General features: G+C 40.6%; 3 protein-coding genes across 12 annotated transcripts; 1 reads left to right on the top strand and 2 right to left on the bottom strand.

Moving 5' to 3' along the window:
• Positions 1–1,614: 1,614 nt before the first annotated feature.
• Positions 1,615–3,950, bottom strand: LOC115729252 (3-oxoacyl-[acyl-carrier-protein] reductase FabG). Its single transcript, XM_030659757.2, has 4 exons — positions 3,784–3,950; positions 3,312–3,511; positions 2,195–2,424; positions 1,615–2,090 (listed from the first exon to the last, which is right to left on the bottom strand). Exons 1-4 carry the CDS (start codon positions 3,873–3,875, stop codon positions 1,812–1,814), a joined length of 801 nt encoding a protein of 266 aa, XP_030515617.2. The 5' UTR covers positions 3,876–3,950; the 3' UTR covers positions 1,615–1,811.
• Positions 3,951–5,875: 1,925 nt separating this feature from the next.
• Positions 5,876–21,029, top strand: LOC115729251 (ABC transporter I family member 11, chloroplastic). Of its 10 annotated transcripts, none has more exons than XR_007196860.1 (13): positions 9,885–10,028; positions 10,170–10,227; positions 11,549–11,628; positions 11,747–11,798; positions 11,877–12,010; positions 12,524–12,638; positions 12,795–12,881; positions 13,032–13,080; positions 13,809–13,893; positions 14,285–14,396; positions 16,930–16,972; positions 17,141–17,206; positions 20,534–21,029. XR_007196860.1 is itself a non-coding variant. In XM_030659463.2 (11 exons), exons 2-11 carry the CDS (start codon positions 9,937–9,939, stop codon positions 14,364–14,366), a joined length of 834 nt encoding a protein of 277 aa, XP_030515323.1. In that variant the 5' UTR covers positions 5,876–5,901; positions 9,920–9,936; the 3' UTR covers positions 14,367–14,668. The 10 variants fall into 10 exon arrangements, 2 of the variants coding, with proteins under 2 accessions (XP_030515323.1, XP_048128238.1); XR_007196861.1 differs by having other exon boundaries at positions 16,930–17,010; XR_007196859.1 differs by having other exon boundaries at positions 14,285–14,626.
• Positions 16,233–19,178, bottom strand: LOC115729031 (protein LAZY 1-like). The gene is made up of 5 exons (XM_048272280.1): positions 19,055–19,178; positions 18,910–18,976; positions 17,659–18,434; positions 16,907–17,180; positions 16,233–16,405 (listed from the first exon to the last, which is right to left on the bottom strand). The coding sequence occupies exons 1-5, from the start codon at positions 19,058–19,060 to the stop codon at positions 16,386–16,388; spliced, it is 1,143 nt and encodes a 380-aa protein (XP_048128237.1). The 5' UTR covers positions 19,061–19,178; the 3' UTR covers positions 16,233–16,385.
• Positions 21,030–22,520: the final 1,491 nt, after the last annotated feature.

Genomic DNA, 22,520 nt, shown 5'->3' with positions numbered 1-22,520 from the left:
CCTTTAGAATTTTATATCTGCAAAGACTCAAATGTGGGCCCATTAAGGATTTATTTAATTTGTTTCTTCTTTTTCTTTCACTTCCCTTGGTGGTTTTGTTGATTAGGAACTACGGGATTTGAGGATGTCATTGCCCCTGCGATATGAGGATCAACGACAAGAAAAAAATCAACCAATGCGGTTAAAGAATTATATCGGCTCCAAAACATATTGCTTTTGAATTATTCAATGATTACCGGAGATGAGAAGTCGTGTTCTTAATGTGAACGAGACTATTCCTATAATGATTCTATTGATTTAGTCCGTGATGCTTTCGTGATATGGTTGTTCTTTTATCTATATGAGTAATTTCAAAGAGCTAATCAACGAAATCAAATTCTCTTTGTCCGTACCATCTACTACGGATGTTAATTTCTGGCAATTTCGAGCAATGAGATAGTTAACTCAATTAATAAACATTCGTAGAAAAAGCGACTTCTCATTTGCAGTTTAAAGATCATGAGTAGATTTCTCATATCACTTGAATCAAGTAATTATGAAAGTCATCAAGGTATTCTAATTTCAAAGGAGTTCCGACTTTCATCCAATTCTTGATTGTTCAATATGAAATGAGTAGAACTGCTTCAGCAACTACTCCACAAATTCTCTTCCTTCATGGACTTGACTGTACATGTACCTAATCTATGCACTCCTGAAATTCTTCCTCCATTGTCTTTGGAAATCGAATGACTTCAACAATTTCCCATCTTGATCACAACAAATATACTACAAAAAAACAAAAACGAAAAAAGAGAAAGAAGAAGAAGAAGAAAACATGATGGACAAAAAGTAGGGCGGAGCGGTTCTAGGATCGATGCGGGTTCCACCTAGAACTTATCTGTTGGTGTGCATAGAAGTCTCAGAGGATGAAAATGAAGAAGTCTGCGGTATGCTTCAAACACAAGTGAGAAAAAGAAGAAGGAAAGTGGAAGAAAAAGAAGGGAAAAAAAAAACAAAATGGGCGTCATATCGAGGAGTAATGTAGTCAATACACTGTAAAAGAGAGTGTTTAAGCCATTCAATGAGTGGAGATAGCGCCGTCCTATTATTTAGTCGAAACTTGGGTCTCTCCCCATTTTATATCCTCATAATACTCTAATCAGTAGATTCTCTACACTACACAATAACGCCTTTTTTTCTTTCGTATCTTTCCCTTCACTACCCGCAAATTTTTTGTTTGTTTCCAATTTCATCATCCGTTCGTGCGTATATAAAATTCAGGGTGAATCTAATAAGCGAAGCTTGATTTCAAAAATCGAACTCAACAATGGAACAAACAATGGAATTTGCCCTTTGGTGGAAACCTCTCATTACCAGTGCAGAAAACCAAAAGAGTCGTTGTCCTAAGTTCCAGGTAAATGTACAGAAGAATCTTTGCTTGTAGTGTATCTGTGATTCGATTCCCGGAACTAGCCAAGACAAACAGAGGACCCAATTACCCCATGGCTGCTTATTAAAAATTGTCGCGTTCCTTTCATTGTCGAAACCTTTAGTGAGCGGGAAGAGCGGCCATGTGCCAATGCCCAGCCCCCGGCATCTCTTCGCAGTGCAGCTACGTCCTTGTCGAGAGCCATCTTGATTCCGAAACAGAAATGAATTGGCGGGCCTAATCTGAACTATACTCGGACAAAATGGACAATAATCGAAAAAAACATAAACATGTGCTCGTGACCGTCTCCCCACCGGAAATGATGTCTGAACTGATGTCTGAACGAACACGGCTGTACAGGTTGCACAGTTTGCACTGCACAGAAAAAGGGCGATTCGCAAAACTACATGTAGGATCGCATCCGAGGTCTGACCAGAGATTGGCCTCCATCGACAAAGATGGTTGTCCCCGTCATGTAACACGAGCCATCGCTGATTAGATAGATGACAGTCGAAGCCAGATCGTTTTTTGCATTGAGCCATCTGTGAAGCGGCGCCGCATCCTTGACCAGGGTCTTCGCCCGATCCGTGCCCATGGATTTTGGATACTCGTCTTCTAAGTGCAAGCCACGGGCAATGGCGTTCACCCTAATCTTATGCTTTCCCATATCCATAGCGCAAGTCTGCAGAACAATCACAAAGTCAAATGGGTTCACTTAAGAGATTGGCCAAAAAGAGAGTCAAGTAAGAAACGCAGAAGATTGCCAAAACATAATTCCTCGCTTACTCTGACTAGCTGCTGCACTCCAGCCAGACACGATCCATATGCAGCAGCTCCTGGATAGAGCCCTCTTTCCGAGCCAATCATCGACGTCAAGAACACGATGGAGCCTCCTCTACGGCCGTCTCGCAATTTTACGCCAACGGTCTTCAACAAAAACCATGCGGACAGGAAGTTTGTACGTATTATCTTCTTGAACTCTTCTTCTGCTAACTGTAAAGGGTCTTGCATCTTTCCTGTTCGAGAAAAGTCAGTCGTAAGCTGGCTTGCTTTCTGTTCCCACTAGACAAGCAAGATAAACAGACAGCCATTAACAGTGGGATGAATCTATCCTTAATCGAAACGTGGCCAAGTGGAGAGCACACATAAGAATGCGTCGCAAAAGAACTTTTTAGAGTTTCTCACACTTCAGTCCTGCTGTATCTACAAACTAAAACAACCCTCCAATGAGCAATCGAAGAAAGATTCAAAAGGCATGCCTTGGAGACTAGAGTTAGTTGGTTTTTTTTTTCACTAGATGCACCCCATGATTTTCCCCACACGGGCAAAGAAATTTGACAGTCCTTTACTTTTCCTTCAGTACAGAACCAAGACGAGTAGTCCCAAGCATTCGCATGGAGTTAAGCCCGCCTACAAGACAAAGAGGGCATCTAGAGGGGCCTGAAATGCAACCAAGACAACTCTACTTACTGTAGATGTAGACCACACATTTCGCAAAACATCGATTTTGTCTCCTCACATCAGGGGATTAGATTAATGTTGATGAACAGAGCATTGATGAACAGAGCAGTTTCGGCTAACTCTGTCTTTTACTCCCTGGTTTTATATATTAGAAGATTTTCAGTTCAGGAACTGTGACCAAACATACAAAAACAAAGATTCCATCCATACCAATAGCAGGTTAAGCCATCTAAAGTCGAAAGCAACACCATTATATCCAAGAAGCAATTGGGTTCACCCTCTATCAACCAATAAGAATCTTAACTTTTGATTTGAATATATTATAATATCCGCACACTTATCGTGCACGCCGTACCGAGTACAATCTCAGGGTTCACATGGCAAACACTGGACGCTACAGGTGTGATTTTCCAACTCGGACGCATGGCAAAGGGTAAAATACCTTCGTAAGTGTAACAGTGCACGAAAGCATCCAGACCCCCCAAAACATTGCATGCTTTGTCCACGGCCTCCTCGAAAGCTCCCTCCCTCTCTTCCTCCATGTCCAATCCGACAACCTCGACCGCCGCCGCACCGTCAAGAGAACCGACAATTCTCTCGCGGACGCTCCTCAGGCCCTTTTCATCTCCCATCAAGACCAACCTATTCAATAGAACATGCACATGGTTAAGCAGTAAGCACCAAATACGGTGCCAATTTTGTGAGCCACATGTCAGTTAACAAATAATCAGTGATCTCCATCATCTTCAATCGAGACGATGATTACACGGGCCCTCTGCATTCTTCATGCGGCAGAACCAAGAACTATTTCATCCAAAATCATTCCAGGGCCCCCCCCGCAAACACTAACAAAGCTAATTTCAAAGGTGGGAGGTTTTACGACGTTCGGTGAGCGATTTAGGGACGAGCATAACCTGCAACCACGCTTGGCCAAATGCAAAGCCACATTCACCGATATCTCGTCGCCATTGGAGGTGAGCAAAACTCTCTTGGCAGCACTCGCCATCGGAATTCCCTCTCCCTGTCGCTCTGTATTCTGACCGCAACCGAAGAACTTACGACAAGAAAAGAGCGAGGAAAGCTATGAGGACGAGGACGAGGACGACGAGGACGACGAAGGAAGCGATAAACACAGAATCGAAGGTGGGATAAGATAAACGCCCGCCGATCGAGTGACGGACAAAGAGACGGTTCGTGGGACTTATATATACGAGGACGTGTGCGCAGGTTGCCGCAAAAGGAATTCTCGGAAAAACCTAGAATTAATGAGTAATTTCCGAGGTGGAGGCAGTTGAATGTGAAGAGCCAAGATGGAGCGAAATTGAGTGCGAATACGCGGTGTGGTTTCTGCGATAGGGTCCGCGTACTTGCGTTCAGTGGGGGCCACGCGAATATGCTTAAAAAGCGAGATTAAGTGGGAGGGACGATCCACTGCGGGATGGAACAGCGTGGGGGCTGCTCTCGGAGACGGCGCAGCTGGCGGGAGAGAGTGCCGTCACCGCGACGTGGCGTTATCTTACTGGCGGACAAGTTGGATCGGGGCTCGGCGGAAGGCTTCACAACCGTCGATTTCGTGGATTTTTTTTTTTTGGTAAAGACCATTTTGTGGATTTCATCCCTTTGAAATCACATATAAATGTATACGGTTGCGATGAACTTGGTAAACTGGATCAGAATTCTTATCAAGAAGTATTTGAAGCGATGCTCATATGTAATGCTTGCTGACATTGCGTATCCTAAAGAGCAGGGCTAATATTCCATGTGAAAAATGTTAAAGGACCGTCGTCAACACAGTGCAAGGAAAATAAAATAATTCCACCAGTACTCCGTTTGTTTCGCAAGAAATGTGATGATTTCGGAAAATATTTTCCAAAAAGACACTTTTCAGGAAAATGACCATATTTTTTTTATATTTGGCTGAGACTTAAATATGAATTGGAAAACAATTTCTGTCGTTTGGCAAGGAATTGATTTTCCTAGAAGTTTTTTTAATTTTTTTAATTTATAATAACTTTCTTTAATTTTTTCCTCCTTTTTTTATTTAATTTTTTGTTTAGCTAATTGCCGGCCATAGGCGAGGCTCGGCCTCGCTCGAGGCCGGCGACGCCGAGGCTTCACTTGAGCGGGTGAGGCTCAATCTCGGCGTCACCGGCCCCCGGTGAGGGGCGGGAGAGGCCGAGCCTCGACCTTTGCCGTGGCCGGCAACCTACTAAACAAGAAATTAAACAAGAAAAAAAAAGGAAGAGAAAAAAAAAATCAAAGAAAACAATTAAAAACCAAAAAGCAATTTTTATTCAAAAAAATGAAATTTTGGAATTTGAAAAAAATTCACGAAATAAATAAAGACTGGTGACGTCTCGGGGAGTGATGGCATAGCCAACCCCAGGTAGACATTAAAATAAACCAGTGCGCGAGTCCTACGCGTGTTTGTTTGTTCACTTGTAACTGCCCGAAATTATTTTAGCACATGCAGCGGGATTCATTAAATAAGCGCTTCTTGTAGGGACAGCTTCATTGGACACGGTTGGTAAAAGTCAGTGTGGCGTTGAAGAATGGTGGGGCCCTCGAGGGAACAGAGAGTCTGGGAAACGGAAAGCACTGACCGCTGTGCCCAGACCTGCCTTGTCCAGCGTGGAGTGTCTGTGGTCCTTCTACCTTTTCTCGTACAATTGATTAATTGGAAGAATCTTTTGGTCTTATGCTGTGCGTTGACACTGATGCAGCAACGAGGGCGAGGCGAAGCGTTTGCCATTTTCGCTTACTGTGGGAGTCAATCTTGTTCTTCTTTTACTGCTAAAAAGCACACGAAATCTTTAATTTGGACTGCCACGCTCGTGGACGCATAAACATCCATAAAGATGGACATGATTTCATGATAGAACTGAGCCGACGAAAAACAGGATATATTTTGGATTTCAAAAGATAAAGGGTAGATTTGACATTTCAAATTTCAAATTGAGAAAATTGATTTCGACGGATACTTGAGCGGGCTCACAGCTTAGAGAGAGAGAGAGAGAGAGAGAGAGAGAGAGAGAGGTGGGGGGGAGTTGTAGTAGTGGAAGGACTGATCAATTGCCCCGCGATCATCTCCAACCGAATTGATTTTGTGGAAGACATTGATTGATTGCAGTTGGGGACGGATGAAATCACGCGGCCAAAGTGGACAGGTTCGAACATCGTTTCCATCCTTTTCCCATCGACGATGCGAAAGAAAGTGAACCCCGGTCGGCCTAATAATGGAGGAGCCCGTCCATTTGCACGAGATCGTTAGTTCGGTTCGTATTATGGACGAACCTCGAAACGTCCTGTGGCTGCATTTCGTGGCTGCGTCCGTATCTCGTAGCACCTGCATCTCGACATGCTGTGGGGATGGATTTGCTAGACTTGCGAGTCGCGAGTGGTGTGAAATAATTGTGACTCAATTTAAGCGTGCCGTAACGGAGAGTCGGATTTTATGGTAAGTGCTGAAAGGAAGGTGACTTTCCTCATTGGCTTTTTAGCTTATAATGAAGAGCTAGTGCATTAGATACATCTTACATATCTTAAGCACAAAGCAAAACTCAAAACCCCAACTAACCCCCCCCCCCCCCTAACTTCCTTCAGGTTGAAGACCATCATTGATCCCACTGATCCGAACCAACCTGCTCCTCTTACCTATTGGTTGGGAAATGGGACCACCGACTAATCCCCGACTTTTGAGGAAACCGAACCAACCTGCTCCGTGCTCATCCCTAATTTGTTACCTTCGTGGTGGACATGATTTTACGAAAGATAATGGGAACGTGAACTCACAACCATTTATGCATTCGATTCCTACAACGGGGAACTCAAATTTAAGTGAGGCTAATAGTAGGGTTACCGTGTGCTCTTTGCCCTCTAATTAATTCGTTGTGTTGCATTTAGTTTAAGAATTCAAGTTCAACTGAGGGTTGATGGTGTTGGGTTGCCGTGCTCGTTTCCCTCTAGGAAACTAGCTAATTAAGACCGCATAAATTTAAGATGAGAGCACGGTAGAGGAGTTAAATCATTTGTAACATCCCGAAGAGCCGCATTTTAGTATAGTGGTTCATTGAGTGATTCATAATTTCATATAATGTAAACACTCACCTGCAAATAATTTACACAAACCGTTCTTTTTGTGCCTTGGCCCTTATGGTATTAAGTTGATTCATTACAAATGGCATCGTAATATAATCCATTCTGAATATGTGTATGATTAGCGGTTCGGACTAGACGCACACCCAACTTGCAAGGACGGGGAATGATCGTGGTGGCAAGAGGGCTCACATGATTGGCGGCTTTTAATAGGTGTCTAAGATAGCGAAGGGAAGAAAAGGGATACGGCCACGTATCGATTAAGGGGGGGGCAATACATGGCCAACATGATTGGAACGCCAATTCGTCGACCGGAAGGATTTGTAGCATCCCAAACTTTCAGATTGAACGGAAGATCACGTCGAGGGATTCATAAAGTAAAGGACGCACCCCGAAATGGCCACCAACTTGTATGCAAAAGCGAATCAAGTTGTTACAACATCGAAAAGTACAAATGAAACCAAGCCCAAACACCCCCCACACGGGGTCCCCTCTTCCCAAAAAAAAAAAAAAAAACAATCTAAATTCGATATCGAACCTCCTCCGACAGAGAGTCCAATTGGGAGAATGTATATCTCGACTAATCAATAGCAACTCACGAATGGGAAGTAAGCTTTGTTCGATGAAACATGGCTATCAATGTGCATTACAAGTGGCGAGCTATTGTTAATATAAAGGGTTAATATCACGAAAAATCTCAAATCGGTACACATATGATAAATTTACTCTAAATTATTTTTTTTTTACCACAAAAAATTTCAGACCGGCACACTTAAGATAAATTTACCCCAAACCGATACAATGTGATAAATTTACCGTCCGTTAGTTTTTGTTAAATTTAACTATCAAATTCTTGAGTTGGTGACACGTGAAAGTTGACAAGCATATTAATTTGGGGTTTTTACCCTATGTTTGTCACAATTTTATCAAATTGGGATTTTTCGTGATATTAACTCAATTTAACGAAGGGTAAATTTGTCACGGGTGTACCGATTTTGGGTATTTCGAGGTCAAAAGAATTAGTTTAGGGTAAATCATGTTACATATGCATTGGTTTATGATTTCTTGTGGTCAAAAAAATAATTTGGGATAAATTTGTTATGGGTGTACCGGTTTGGGTATTTCGAGATCAAAAGAATTAGTTTAGGATAAATCAGTCACATGTCCACCGGTTTAGGATTTTTTACTATGAAAAAAATAGTTTAGGGTAAATTTGTCATAGGTGTACTAGGTTTGAAGTTTTTCGTGATAAAAAAAATAAATTTTATCACAGGTGTACTAATTTAATATTTTTCATAATATTAATCCCAATATAAAAACGTGACTTAAAAGGTCGAGCAGTTTGGAAGTTATTCGTGTGAACGCACGTTCCCGAGCCGCGTAATCCCCCCCACGTTCCGCACGGGTCGATGAGCTTTGGAGCCATTCGTTTTCGTGACTCACGAACCGCGGGACTCAACCGCCCGTCCTCAGATATGGTCATTAGAAACCGGTCGCGTCGGGACAAGGACATCTCCTCCGCTGGACGCGTGACCCCGTTTCGAAGTCTTTGGGGCTCGAACTTGGACTGTTTTTTATTCGCTTCTTCTCCTGATCCTGTGCCGGCTCGCGTCAACCCGTAAGTATGACCGTTGACCGTTGACCGTCCTCGTCTTTCTAAAGCCAACCTGGTAGTTTCGCGAATCCTTACGGGGCAAAAGAGATGGAAGATGCCCCGGCGAAGCACGGACCTGGGCTGCGTTTGACGGTGGCTCGAAGGCCCAGGTCTTTGGACAGCCCAAATTTGAGGCCCGGATCTGGCGCGCCACCGGCTAATCCCGAGAGCGCTGATCCAAATGGGTCGGGTCTGCCCCAGATTTCTTCAAACGACGCCTCGGCGTGACCCACGGTGCCGTTTGGTTTGTAAGACTTTTTCGAGCCTATATGAAACCAGCCACACACATACGGCTCCGTGAAAAAGATGGAAGCAAGCAAAACTAAATCGAAGTAGTTTGTAACAATAATCAAACCAAAGTATTCACTTTTCTGTTAATTTTTTTCCTCTTTTTTTTTTGTTGAACTTCATGAACTTAAATCATCAACTAGTCTAGAAAGAGTATGGATTTTGTGAAAATACCCAAGGCCATAACAGTAAAATGCGTCATAGATCCACGTAAAATAACCGTCGAAACTATTTCGAGTTCAGAAAAATAGGCTACCATTCACACGTAAATGAAAAATTATTTAAAAGCTAACAAATAAAACGGTCCGTCTCGATCCATTTTGATTTTTAAAAATCGAGATCGAATCGGACTGTTAAAGACGTTCTAGTTTAGTTAGGAATCCTTTTGTCAGAATAGTTCTCTTGATTGATAGTTATCAATAACTTATACATTTTTGTAAAATGTTGAGTGTAATTATATTTTACCTTTTAAATTTTACTTGATTTGAAAATTCCGACTTCCACATTTTGAATTTTTTTAAAATCAAAATTCTCGTAACTTTTCACAAGTCTTAAATGTTGGGGCGTAAAAATCGCATGTAGCTTTTTATTATAGTTTTTTTAAAGTCAAATATATGTTTTAAGCTGCAAAAGAAACACCTTTTCTTTTCCTTAAGTTGCTTAAGTTAAGCATAAATAAACAGGCCGGCATTTTGTCTAAGTGTTTTTTTTTACTTAAAATCGAAAAATACTGAGCGAACCATTTTCTCTCTGTCTTCTGAAAATTTAGGCATAAACATTAGGAGTTAGGGCGAGTTTATGATCCCTTATCATGCGTTCGGGCTTGTTGACCGGTGGATCAAAAAGTGAAAAATCAACACCGTTGGCGTTCAGATCCGTTGAACGGCTGAGATCTATTTTCAGGGGTGAAGTTTGTCGAGGCATGGTGTCGGACAAATAGAATCACCCCCAAAATTGACACTGCCTTTTTCTGGTAAAGTTCATTTCGACAGAAAATTCTCAAGTGCGAGAGAGAGAGAGAAGATCGGTTATGGCGAGCTCCGCGTTTGCGTCTTCTTGGTCGCTCAGTTTGCTGAAGCTCCAAGACCAGGCGTCGCCGGCGACAGCAAAGTCAAGCACCAGGCATGCACTTCTCTGTTCATTTCTCGGTGAACCAATACTTGTCCCCCATTCGCTTAGTGACGGAGTTCCCAACGGCCGACGTCAATGGCCGGAGCTCGTAATTTATGACGGACTTTTCATTGCATCGATGTCTGTCGGCAGATTACGATTCCGTGAAGGTGGATTAGGCAGAATTTGCTGCGATCATTCCTGCTTCGAAGTAAGCATCTCTCCATCAATTAGCTTTGGTTTTGTTGTATGCTCTGCGTGGTGAACTGTGCTCATGTCCTGTACCTTCAGTGCTCGGGTTGTCGCAAAAGATGGTCGCCGACTTGTTCACGCAACTGTTTGATTTCCTCCGATCGTTTCTTCGCTGAAGTATCTTCGGGCAACTTCTTTAGTCAGTTTCCATTTGGTTGTGCTTTTATTTATTCTGTGAGTTTTGGTATTGCGAAACTACTGAGGGTTGTAGCGTTTGATTGTTTGGTGGCTCTATTGGGCCTCTATTAAAATAAAAAAGTTTGGTGGTGCTAACATACTCGCAGATGAACTAACAAGTATTCCATCACAGGACGGCAAAGTGTTGAACATGTAATCAGTGATTGAAATGGCGGTACTTTCCCAGTGATAAACTCCAAAATTGAATGATTCTGAATGTTTTGGAATATGAAGGACTATCCATGCTTTCAGGATTCCTGCTCATGTTGCCGTGTCCATTCAAAATGGAAGGGGATTTGTGAAACGTACAAGACTGTCTAAGATTATCGCTCCTGGTCGTGAAGTGCTTTGTGCTTCTCCCGATTGGCCTGTTTGATTGATTTGAAGAAGGAGAGACCAGGAACTTTCTATTAACCATGATGACTGGCAAAGGGATAAACAATAAGTTGACTTACAAATCACTTATAGGAATGTATGTTTAGGCATCAACCATATCTCATGAAGAATTTCTCCTAGTAGGTCCAAGAGTACAATTTGATGCCCTTTGATGCTGTTCTAGGTGCTATTGATGCATTGACACGCCTGGATTCTAACCTAAGTGTTCCTACACCTCATTGGGTTAGGAGTTATCATCGATTGTAGTTGCTTAATATGATCCAGGAAAGTAGCGCAATAGTTGCTTTATTTTCTAAAAAATTTGGGAAGGTTTTAGAGACACTTTTAGTTTTACCATTCAGATGATTCCTAGCTCAATACGGTTTGCCATCCATGCAGTGTGTCCATATACATCATTTTTAGATTGCTTAATCTATTGTTCCTTTAAAAAAAAAAAGGAAGTGAAAGAGTCTTTGTTATAATGTGGTACTGTGATTTACTAATTTGTAGCTAGTATGAGAGTTTTTGTCTGTAATGCATCCATATTAAGCTTTCATATATCCAAGATATGTTGCAAATAGACTTTGTTTGATCTACATTGTTCAACTGTTGCTTCATATGGTCTGGCATTTTTTTCTGGGATTGATTGAATTAGTAGTCTCTTTCTAGAATTAAACACATAGAACTGCAGAGGAATGAACTCTAAGGCTTTATCTTTGTATTTGAAGGCTAAAAGTGTTGGCTACCGTCCACCGGGGACCCAGTTCAACCTTCTCAAAGATGTTAGTTTTTCCCTCCCTGAGAAAAGGTGTGTCTGCTCTCATCTCCAGGTCTACTTGCAGCATCTCAAACTTTCTGAGCATGTTTGTTGTACTTTGAACCATCTAGGCTTTTATCTATGGTATGACTTAATTTTTTTCATGCAGTTTTGGCTTGATTTTTGGTCAGAGTGGAAGTGGAAAAACTACTCTATTGCAGGTCAGCATCATCAGTTAGGAAGCTTATGCAGTCTTGTCAATCATCAAATATGTCAATTTTCTTGTGCCTCTTTCTCAGCTTCTTGCAGGACTCAACAAACCAACTTCAGGTTCTATCTGCATTCAAAGATATGGCGACAGTGGTGAACATAAAGGACCTCCTGAACATTTGTCTCCGGAGAAAGTTGGCATTGTCTTTCAGTTTCCTGAGAGGTACTGAGTATCATTTGACACGGGAAATTGCCGAAACCTAAAGAAAAGTTGATTTCCGAGTCTACTGTGATATGCTTACTGAAGCCAGATTTTTGGCCCTTGAAATGCTAGAAGATAGAAATTTCCAGCTTGGCCCCTTTCTTCCTTTCCTTTTTGTAATCACGCTAGTCGAATTCAGTAAGAATTTGTTGGAGCATTGTGATTTATGCATTTAGATAAATTCGCGCTTACTTTGTCATGACCAACAACATTCACCCTATTTTTCTTTTTTCCTTTTCTCTCAGCTATTTGTCTCATTCTGTATCAAAAGATTTGCTGTACCCCCCCATCTTTTGGGAAGATCATAAATTCTAGTAACCAAAAGTTTGATTTGTTGCGCATTAGTAATGTGCGTAATTATTCAATTTCTAGGCACATGACCTACCAGAACAAGTTCGTGCTGACTGAACAATTTGAGTTGTCATTACTGCAGCTTGCTTTTCGTAGTCATCAATATGTTAATCTGCGATATAGGTATTTCATTGCTGACAATGTGCTGGATGAAATTACATTTGGATGGCCAAGGCAAAAAGTTAGCATTCAGTTGAAGGAGCAACTTGCTTTCAAACTTCAAAGAGCTTTCAATTGGGTATTTCTTCTTTGACATGTGCATAGTCTTCTTTTGCTGTCCCAGGTTCTTGGTGCCTATTTCTTTTTGCAATATGTTTTTACATCAGTTCATCTGGAGTTATACATTTTGCTCTTTACGATGGACCTTAGTCTCTACTAATGTCATAAAATCTAGGTTGGATTGGACAGAATTTCCTTAGACAAGGATCCTCACTCCCTAAGTGGTGGCTACAAACGTCGACTTGCTCTGGCAATCCAATTGGTAACTACATTTATGATTATGCTTTAGAAACTCAGGATGCTACCAGCACGGCAATTCATGCTAATGCAATAAATTTACAAAATTTGTTCTTTTGTTTCATGGACTACATCTATCCTTCGGCTGAGAGCACCCATTGGTATCTATTCACAGGTTGAAGTTCCAGATTTGTTGATATTGGATGAACCTCTGGCTGGTCTTGGTATGGAGATGTTTTTGCCATGTCATTTTTATATGATAAGTAGCCTCACACTTGGAGGACTGTGGTTCACATGATAAGAACACTGGCCATTGACCAGCATTTCTTAACTCATTTTGCTCGTACTTAAGTATATCTAGAAATTTTCGCTCCTATTTGGCTTGGGATGCCTATTATGTCTCATTGTAGAATCTACTTTGCATTGACTTTGTCGACACTCTACCTAGAGGAATATGAGATTGTAGTCTCAGTCTGTCGCTTTGAAGAAATATTTGGATATCCTATACTTAATGCAGATAGATTATGGTAAGTTTTTTGTTTAGGTCTGACCTCTGAATGCAAGACCTCTTGTCATCTCTTATCCCACCCTGACAGTGGGCCTCCTGTCAAATTGCAGTAAAAGGGAATTAGTGCATCCTTCTAAGAAAAAGCAAAGAAAAGGATAAACTCAGGAAAGTAAAGCCTCACATATGTTGGCTGTCTGTTTTCATTTAAAGAAGTTGCCTTTTATGCCCTATCAGGCGTGCACCATATAGGTGCTGGAGATTTTCCTCCTTTACCTTATCATGTCGATTTAGATTCTTGCGTGGGGCAATGGTGTTAATTCTCCTGTTGGTTCTTTCCTTCCTCCCCTTCTCTCCTTTCCACTGGGAAAATGCAACTAAATATCATTTCAAGTCACTTTTATCTGTTTTTCTATATTGACTGACTTGATCTATCTTGGCAATTAGATTGGAAAGCACGTGCAGATGTCGTGAAGCTTTTAAAGCATCTGAAAAGAGAAGTAACGATACTTGTTGTCAGCCATGACTTGAGGTGAGTATTTCTTTTGGTTCATATGAGTATTCATTGTTGCTTGATATGTTTTTCTGGTCATTGGTTAAAAGTTTTAGTAAGTAAATCTGAAAGACATTTGCTATAGCATTATGGCTGAAAAAGTCACGGAGGTTTCTTTGTAGAATTAGGTTTTATGGAGGAGGGAGTCTTCTTATCTTGCAAAGCTGATAAATCTTTTGTCTCCCGATGTTTTGTTGGGTGATGATTTGGGAGGAAAGGAAAGTGCCCTCTTGTAATTTATTTACTCATTCTATACATACCTTCCACCTATTTCATTAAATGTTATTGGGCTATAAATGCCATAACCATTGCATTGTCTTTGGATACATGGATAGTGCTATATTCGTGAATTTTACTGGTGTTATTTCAGGGAATTAGCTTCTTTGGTAGATCGATCTTGGAGAATGGAAATGGGAGGAACTCTGAGAGAAGATTCGCTGCCGCCTTTGTAGAGACGCCATAAATTGCCACCTAAGACACCGGTATTATTTCTGTCATGTAATTTCCAACAAATGGTTTTTTCTTTACTTTTTTTTTATCATAACCTTGACAAGGGAACATTTAATGCCCATAAAGGCATTTTCATGAATATACACATGGAGAAAGCTAATATATGTGAGGGGGATACTGAAAGAAGAGCAAGTTAGAGGACCTCATATGTCACATGAATTTGCCACCAAACTCACTTAACAGTTGATACAGATTGGAAACTGTAAGCTCAATATTTTTTGGTCCCAGTGATTGGAGTTTGGGACAAGATTTGATTGTACTTGCTTGTTGGCATTTGCGGCATCAATTTCTTTTGTCAAATGGGATTCTGATTTTCTTGCTCTTGTTTAGCACCAGTAGCGAAGCTCCTTGGACTTTGACTTACTTTTCAAAGATGCAACACGTTTAAGTGGACTTCTAGCATGTGGAGAAAGGAGTTATTGACTGCCAAACATCCATGTTACAACTCAAGAGAAGGCACTGACTGTAGGATCCACCTTGATGACTTTCATACATGAGCCACAATATAATTCACTAGTAGAAGACCTGTATCACTATCGGGTTCTTATGTTTTTGAACTTGCTTGAAGGTATTCCTAAATATATATGATCTTAAGTGTTGTCCTCTAATAATCCTCCCAGAATGAACTATTCTTTTAAATAATATTTTAGCATCCTTTTTTCAGCTTTGTATGCTCTTGTGATTAATTTGTTAACTCCCAGTTTTATCGAACTCGCCTTACTTACTATTTAGAATAATGTCTAGCTAGATGTTACAATCTACATGTGTTATTGCAATGTATTGGTTGAATATGAGTGTACTAGGTTTTTCAATTTCCCCCACTAAGGTGTGTATGATCGTTAGAGAGTAATGGAGTACCTGCCTCTATTTATTATGCATGTATTCTGGAATAGTTTGTTTAATTTATCTATTTATTTTCCTTCATGCATGTTGCTTATATTTCTGTGTGGTAATAGTCAAAGCAATAATATGCTGGAACTGTTTTCTCCCTTGGGCATTTTTTTTTTTACGGATATTACCGTATCATCCAAATGGGTATATTAAAATGCAAGAAAACTATACGAGTTTTACGAGTATTTCTTTTAAAAAAATCTTCTTGTTTGTAAATTATGTCGTGTAATTTGAAATATAACTACAATTCTTGGCACGCATTTATTTAATTTGTGTAATACTTGAGAGAATATATAGTATGCCTAATTGAGAGTACCATATGAGGACAATATGCAACTGAATATTGCTCTATTTAATTAATTAAAATACTTAATAAAAATTTTAAGAGCATATACCTTGATGTTTTTCAACTTCACTCGAAATATGTTACGTAAGTTAAGTAAATCTATGCCATAATCTGTACTAAACAATTGTTAAGTTGTATTTGTAGGTAATATTATGGTTAGAGTTACAAGGAATAAATCAAGATTCTTTCTGTTTCGAGTAATGTGATTTCGGCTTTAATTTGTGAGAATAGCAGAGCCAGCAGAGTTGAGTCTTGTGGCTGTGTGGTACATGGCTCAACCACGACAGTTGTACCGATTTTTCTATTTTCCTACTGGATATTCTTTGGACGATGGAGCTTGCTGAATTCAGGCTTATGCTACTAATTAGAAAGTTGAGCACTCCACCTTTTAGACTTTCAATATGCGGTTTATAAGTCCAGTGCTGGGTATTATATAGTTTGTAGTTTTCTTCTGTGACGAATTTGGACTTAATTTTGGAAATGGAGCATTCAGATTCCAGCTTATGCGACTACTCGAGAAAGTTCGAACACTGCGCATTACAGATAATTTCTTATCGAACACTGCCCATTACAGATAATTTCTTACATTCAGAATAATGGATAAGTTCCTTGCACTTTCTTTATTTATGATCACTGATCACTCTCACTCATAAGCTTATAAGTCGAAGACCACTTTTACACAAACAAATAGCGTTACCACAAATATCCAGTCGTGATCTCTTAGCTAGAGCTCCAACACCAGATCTGCAGCAGGAAAGTAGTTTGACAGTCAGATATATGTTAAGCAGACTAGATTACCCTACAGCCTGTCATTAAGTCGCATAAATGAGCCAAATTGCTCCGTTGGACGTGCCCTTGTTTGTGCATATGAACTTGCATGTGTGCTTGCTTGTTTGCATGTGTGATCAAGCATGTTTTGTGATCCAACTGCCCATGAGTGACTCGCAGTTTTTGGCACTTATTTGTTATTTAATGGGGGCTTTCTATCATAATCGGCCACCCTATTTGTTTGGTATTAGATTCATTGAGAATAAGTTTTTCATAATGCAGCGCTACCATGATAATTGCTTGACAGTTGGCATATTTTGCATTGGAATGGTTAGAATGGATACTTATCCAGTCTTGGTCAGATTAATGGGGATGACATAGTCTGATTAATGTTTGAAAGTAGAATGTTGCTTGAATTTAGGAATGAATGCAGCTTCATCAGTTAGTCAGTGAAGTGGTGCATATATGCAAACTCACAGTCTGCATCCGTTTTGATCCAGTGCTCCCTGCAGTCATCTGAGGTGGCCCTAGCAATCTCAGGAGGTTGGAGTTTTACACTGGCCTTCTCTCGTTCTGTTGACATTAAGCCCTGAGCAGAGCTTTTGTTGAATTTGTCCTGGTCTATCAAGTCCTTGTGGCTGCTGTTATTGTTGTTAAAGGCTTTCTTGCTTTTGTACGCCTTATACTTGTCCATTTCTTCTATATTTGTAGCATTCTCCGGATGGATCTTTCTACGGAACATTTGAAGGACCTGCATGGAACAAAGGCAAACTTCCTGTAAGTACCGTCTGCATCTTCTTCATTTACATGCAATCAGCAAACATGCAGATGGTGTACAGCATCTACACTGTCTATGCTCCGTTAGCATTCCTCAACCATTAAATACTCCTGAAAGAGAAGCTATTGCCGATGTTGCTTATCATTCCCTGGTAATTAGAGTTCGTGATTTTGTCACTCCCAACTTCAATCATATAAAAGCTGGATGCTGCCATATGCTTGACATAAGTAAGTTAGATTGCTCTGTCTCTCTAGTGTTGACTTCGATATGACTAACCCCAGTGTTTCACCAGAATCAACACATCTGGCCCACTTTGTCAAGATATATTTGATCAAGAGACTGAAAAAGGTCGTCGGACCCCTCTGACTGTCCAATTAGAATTTTGAATGAAGGGACCTGAATACTTATATGTGGATATGCTATTTTGATTGTCCAATATGACTGCGCTGACCTTATGGAATGTTTTCTTGGGTAAAGATGATGCAGTGGCATCTCCTCCAGTGGAAAGACTTGGGGGTCTTGAAGAAGTACACAGCTTTTTCAGAAACTTCTTCATAATATGTTTGGAAGATTTATGTGTTGGCTCGACCTGTGTAGCTCCCATCTCAGAATTCTTTGAACAATTTCCTCCTGTTTTCCTTGTTTCTTGAAACAGCTGCAAAAGGGATGCCTTTTGTTTCTTCATCTCTATCTTTGTTTCCGGTGATTCAACTGAAGAGCCGAAGAGATATCCCTGTAGTGGAAAAATCACTGTGTCTCCTGGTCCTTCATCTTCAACTGCCTCCATTTGCGGGCTGTCAAGTGTTATAGTGCTGACATAACTATTCCTTGATGAGCCCTTGTGCCATTCCTCTTGAGATTCAGCCTCAAGAAACTTCTCTAGTTCATTGTTTATAAGTTTCAAGTCATCCTCTGTTACTTCTACTGCTTCTTTGGTCATGTTGTCCAAAGTCACGGCAAATGTTGGCGTGGCAGGCTCACTGGGAGCTGCTTCTGAACCCAGAGTTCCTATGGCAAGAAAGCCATGGAAAAGTTCAGAAATTTCAGTGGAAGTTTCTGATTCAAGATTTTCCTCGAATCTAGAAGTGAAACAAGAGAGGGAGTTTCCATATTCCTCTGCCGGGCTCTCTGATGATTTGGGAGCATATCTGGAGCTGAAGTTCGGAATTGCGAACAAGTCTTTCTCATCGTGCGGTTGTTGTGCAGAAAGACAGGCGCAGCAGTTTCCTGAATTATTAGTTCAATGAGAAACATATACTCTAGCTGCAGCGGAGGCAAAAGATAAGGAAGAAAGGGAGATCCTTTGAGACTGATGATAATTTCACTATTAAGAAACTAATGCTTCAGTCTTGGTAGTTGTAGTCAAGAGGGCATCTTGTTTACAGTGTTGACATGGTCATGCTCTGTATAATCTAATTTTAGTATCTATTGCAGTAGTGTGGGCAACATCTAGAAGCTTCTCATATTGGAGATGCTGAGTGTAAGAACAATTGGGACCTTTTCTGTGTGAGAGAGAGAGACTTTATTTGGGGGGGTTGGGGGCGGGGGAGTCTTAGGCCACTCCGTTATCCTATACGTGCTTGCATTAGGCTGTCCATTGACCCCCAAGGAAACATTGAGTTGGTCCAGCCAACAGCATTGGTATATTGTAGTTTCTGACTTATCTATGTAAAGTAAAACAAAAATCAGGAACTGAGAATACCGATGGCAAAATCTCTGAATGTCTCGATGCTATTTTGCCGTAACTTTTGGTGCATCCAACCTAGTAACTGCCACGATGACAATGAAAACAAGATTTTAACATAGTTCACACTGAAGTATTCGAACTCGGTAGAGTGGGGACGTACCTTCATTATTATCTCTTGGGAGGACCTGATATCAGATATTTTTGGTTGTCTGCATAGACATGGATGAAGATGAATGTTGATCTCTCAAAGGGATCGAGAGCCTTTAAAGGAAAGGTCAGGAGGGGGGAGTGTCTTAAGCTAACAGGTGTAGAGTTGAAGTAGTTGCTTGGAAGGTGTGGTATATGCACGAAGAAGAGAGAAGCATATACTAAAGTACAAAATTGCGGTTGGCTTTTCTTTGTCTAGATCAAATCAACAGGACAAGCGGGTGAGCATATTGAAGAACTGTGAAGTATTCGAGTTGTGCAGACTCGGATGCTTGTACTGGGTTATACAGATCCATGAAGGTGTAAGAATTTGCTTTGATTGCCTTTATATCAACTTGTATAAACAGAACCATGTGTCTGCAGATTGACACATGATGTGCTGGATGGATATATGTACACACTGGTGCTGCCATTCTCCTCTGTACAATCTATACATATATAACCCTGCCTGCAGCACAATTTGTCTTCAAGGTTTAGGTCCTTAAGTATACTGATGGTTATATTTGTTGAAACTCCCCCCTTTACTTCACAAGATTTTGATTGAGAGGAAATATTTGTTATTACATACATTAAAGCAAAGAATAGGTTTTCTTTTGTATTTCCTGCTATATGAAAAATTATATTTTTTGGCGTATCCTTATCTACCAGTTCCATTGTGACCGCCCCCTGCTAATATGTGACAATGTAGACTCAGTTTTACTGCTTCTAGTAAAAGCTCTTTGTTTTTTTTTTCCTTGGTTTTTTGTGATACTCTTGTCTACATGGCATCTTTCTGAAATCTTTTGTTTGGTGAAGGCATCCTTGTAATTGCTTCAGTTGATAAATAAGTTTATGAATCCTGTGCAAATTCTAGGAGTCTACTATATGAACTAGATGGAGCAATATGGAGTCTGATCCAGAGACAGATTTATTTAGCTACAATTTATATTTCTTTTTCATGTCAATCTGGTGATCATAATTGGTTCGAAGTTGCTAAATATTTGAATTTCATCTCGAATAAATCATGTTCCAAAGTGACAATTAGTCCAGCAAAGAACCAGAAATCTTTTCTCTTGTACTTCCCTCAGCATTTTTGTGATGAATGGTTCCCGTGGACTTGAAGTGGAATGCTAGCTTCTGCATTGATATACATTCTCCACTATGTGGCCATTATTTTTTCAAGGCATTTGCCTTCTACTGAGTTGGTAGCCTTGATAGCATGTATCCCACTGTTTCTAAGTCTTGGTCCATATCTTTGCATCAGAAATCCTCGCAACAAATTTTAGTTGACTGTCTTTTGTATTTTGATGCAAGTTGAACACTTCCACACCGGCTCCATTGTTCATCTCTTCAACTGACATTCTGAAGTTCTAACTTTGCTTAATGATAGTGCTGCAATAATTCCTTTGGCCGTGATGTCTGACACTTCTAAGGAATTGTATGTCTATTGCAGGAATGATGTTCACGCTACTACATACTCTCTACACATTATGAACAGCGGCTTTGATTGAGTGGCCCCGAGGGTCTCCACCTTCATTCCCTGGAAGCATCTGTGGAGTAGTGATCCGAAGAGGAAGCTGTTGTTAACTTGGGGACAAAAGCCACGTAAGAATCTCTCAAGTACCCTTATTAAAAGTGGGATTATTGCGGAGACAGCCGAAGCATCAGGAAGAATGGTGGAAAGTGTCCGACAGAAACTACTGCGCTTAGTTCTATTTCATATCACCAGTTCCATTATTATGGTCTAATCGACACAAGCTAATCAGGGAAAGTGAGGCATGTCAGGCAATATCTTCGCCTTAAATGACCGCCGTACTAATGACCAGATTTTGTGTTGACTGGTCTGATTTGCTTAGCATATTCTTCATGATGGATTAATATGCTTAATGAAGAACGACAAGAATGATGCGTGCTAAAGCTATTAGACGTATGATTTTCGGTGGTAATCACTTATGCATTGCTGTTCTCTTCATTCTGCTAAGTCTGTGGGGGCTAAAGCGTGTGAAAGTTTACTAGGTGAAGAACAGGAGTTGATTCAGTCGAGCAGAGACCGAAGTCTCTGAAGAACAGGAGTTGATTAAGTTTACTAAGGCCGAGTTTTCCTTTGTTTGTTTAACCATCCGTGGAACTTGAATGGCGAAAGTGAATATTCAGCAACTTTTATGTTGCTCCAAGGTCAAAAACCATGGCCACGGAAAGATGAAAATAAAAACTCTACTTTGCCTCTAACATAGAGCATTAGGCCACCATTATGAGGAACCCCGGTCAGATTCGATACACTGATCGGCCAAATTGCGTCTCCACCATTATGAGGAACCCCAGTCAGATTCGAGACACTGATCGGCCAAATTGCGTCAACAGAGACTTATCTGTTCTTGGTATAGGAGTGGGCCTGGAGGGATCCTATTTTGGAGCTAGCCAACAAGCCGCTACGGAACGCATAGTTTCCACTTTTGGATGAGAAAGCCCACCAACTCTCACTCTCGCAACACATCCAAATCGAAGCCTGCAAAAGCGTGCGTCAATCCAGCGTGACCATGTCGGGCCCGATCTTACTCGCTTGGCCAATTGGACAGCGACCCATGTGAGAATCCACGTGCATATTTCCAAAAATGGGGTGTTCCGATGGAATCTCATTGGCACGAGGGTCAGCATCTCATGTCGAATTGGGAACATGTCCTTGGTTTGTGAATCTCGTTGATTGCTTTGCTTTGGTCTCGCGTTAGATTTCTCCATCTATGAGCACGATCTTATTCCCCCCTAAGTACATGTCCGCCATGTGCTGGGTCGACATGGGTTCTATTAGGAATTGCACACCGATTCCAAAAAATTATCCTAACAAACAATCCATACTAGCAGAACATAATAATAAAAAGAACATGAATAGAATCAGAAGAGCATATCAAAGAATTTGCTATCAAAGTTTATCTAAACCTCGAGCTACATTTTCTGCGCAGAGGCATTTTGCGAATCCACTAGTCTTCGAGAAAAGTAGGAATACAACCGATGATCATCTCACAAGATCAGAACAAAAAAAAATCGAGAACACTCAAGAATGCCGTCATGACCTCTCTTTTTCTTTTTCTCTTTGTTCGCTACTTTGCGTTTCTCTCTATTTCTTTTACCCTTATGATGGCTACTACCTGTATATCCCTAATATATGAGGTATAGCTTTTATTAACCTACAAGCAAAAAAGGACAAAAGACAAAAAAGCCCTTAATGAAATATTTTGACTTCACACGCCAACAATCTCCCACTTGAAAACAAATATATTCGATGCATCAAACAACTTTGCACCCATCCTATTAAAAAAAAAAACTAGTAATTAAAACTTGTGCCTTTGCGATACTCCTCATCAATTAACATGGAGTAATGCCAATAGTAGTAGTAGAAAAAGTATGTTTCTCTTTGTCTACTACCTTAATAAAATATCAGCTGG

This window comes from Rhodamnia argentea, chromosome 11 (genome assembly GCF_020921035.1).
Source record: "Rhodamnia argentea isolate NSW1041297 chromosome 11, ASM2092103v1, whole genome shotgun sequence".
Classification (NCBI taxonomy): domain Eukaryota; kingdom Viridiplantae; phylum Streptophyta; class Magnoliopsida; order Myrtales; family Myrtaceae; genus Rhodamnia; species Rhodamnia argentea.
This window is presented reverse-complemented; position numbering and strand designations above follow the sequence as displayed.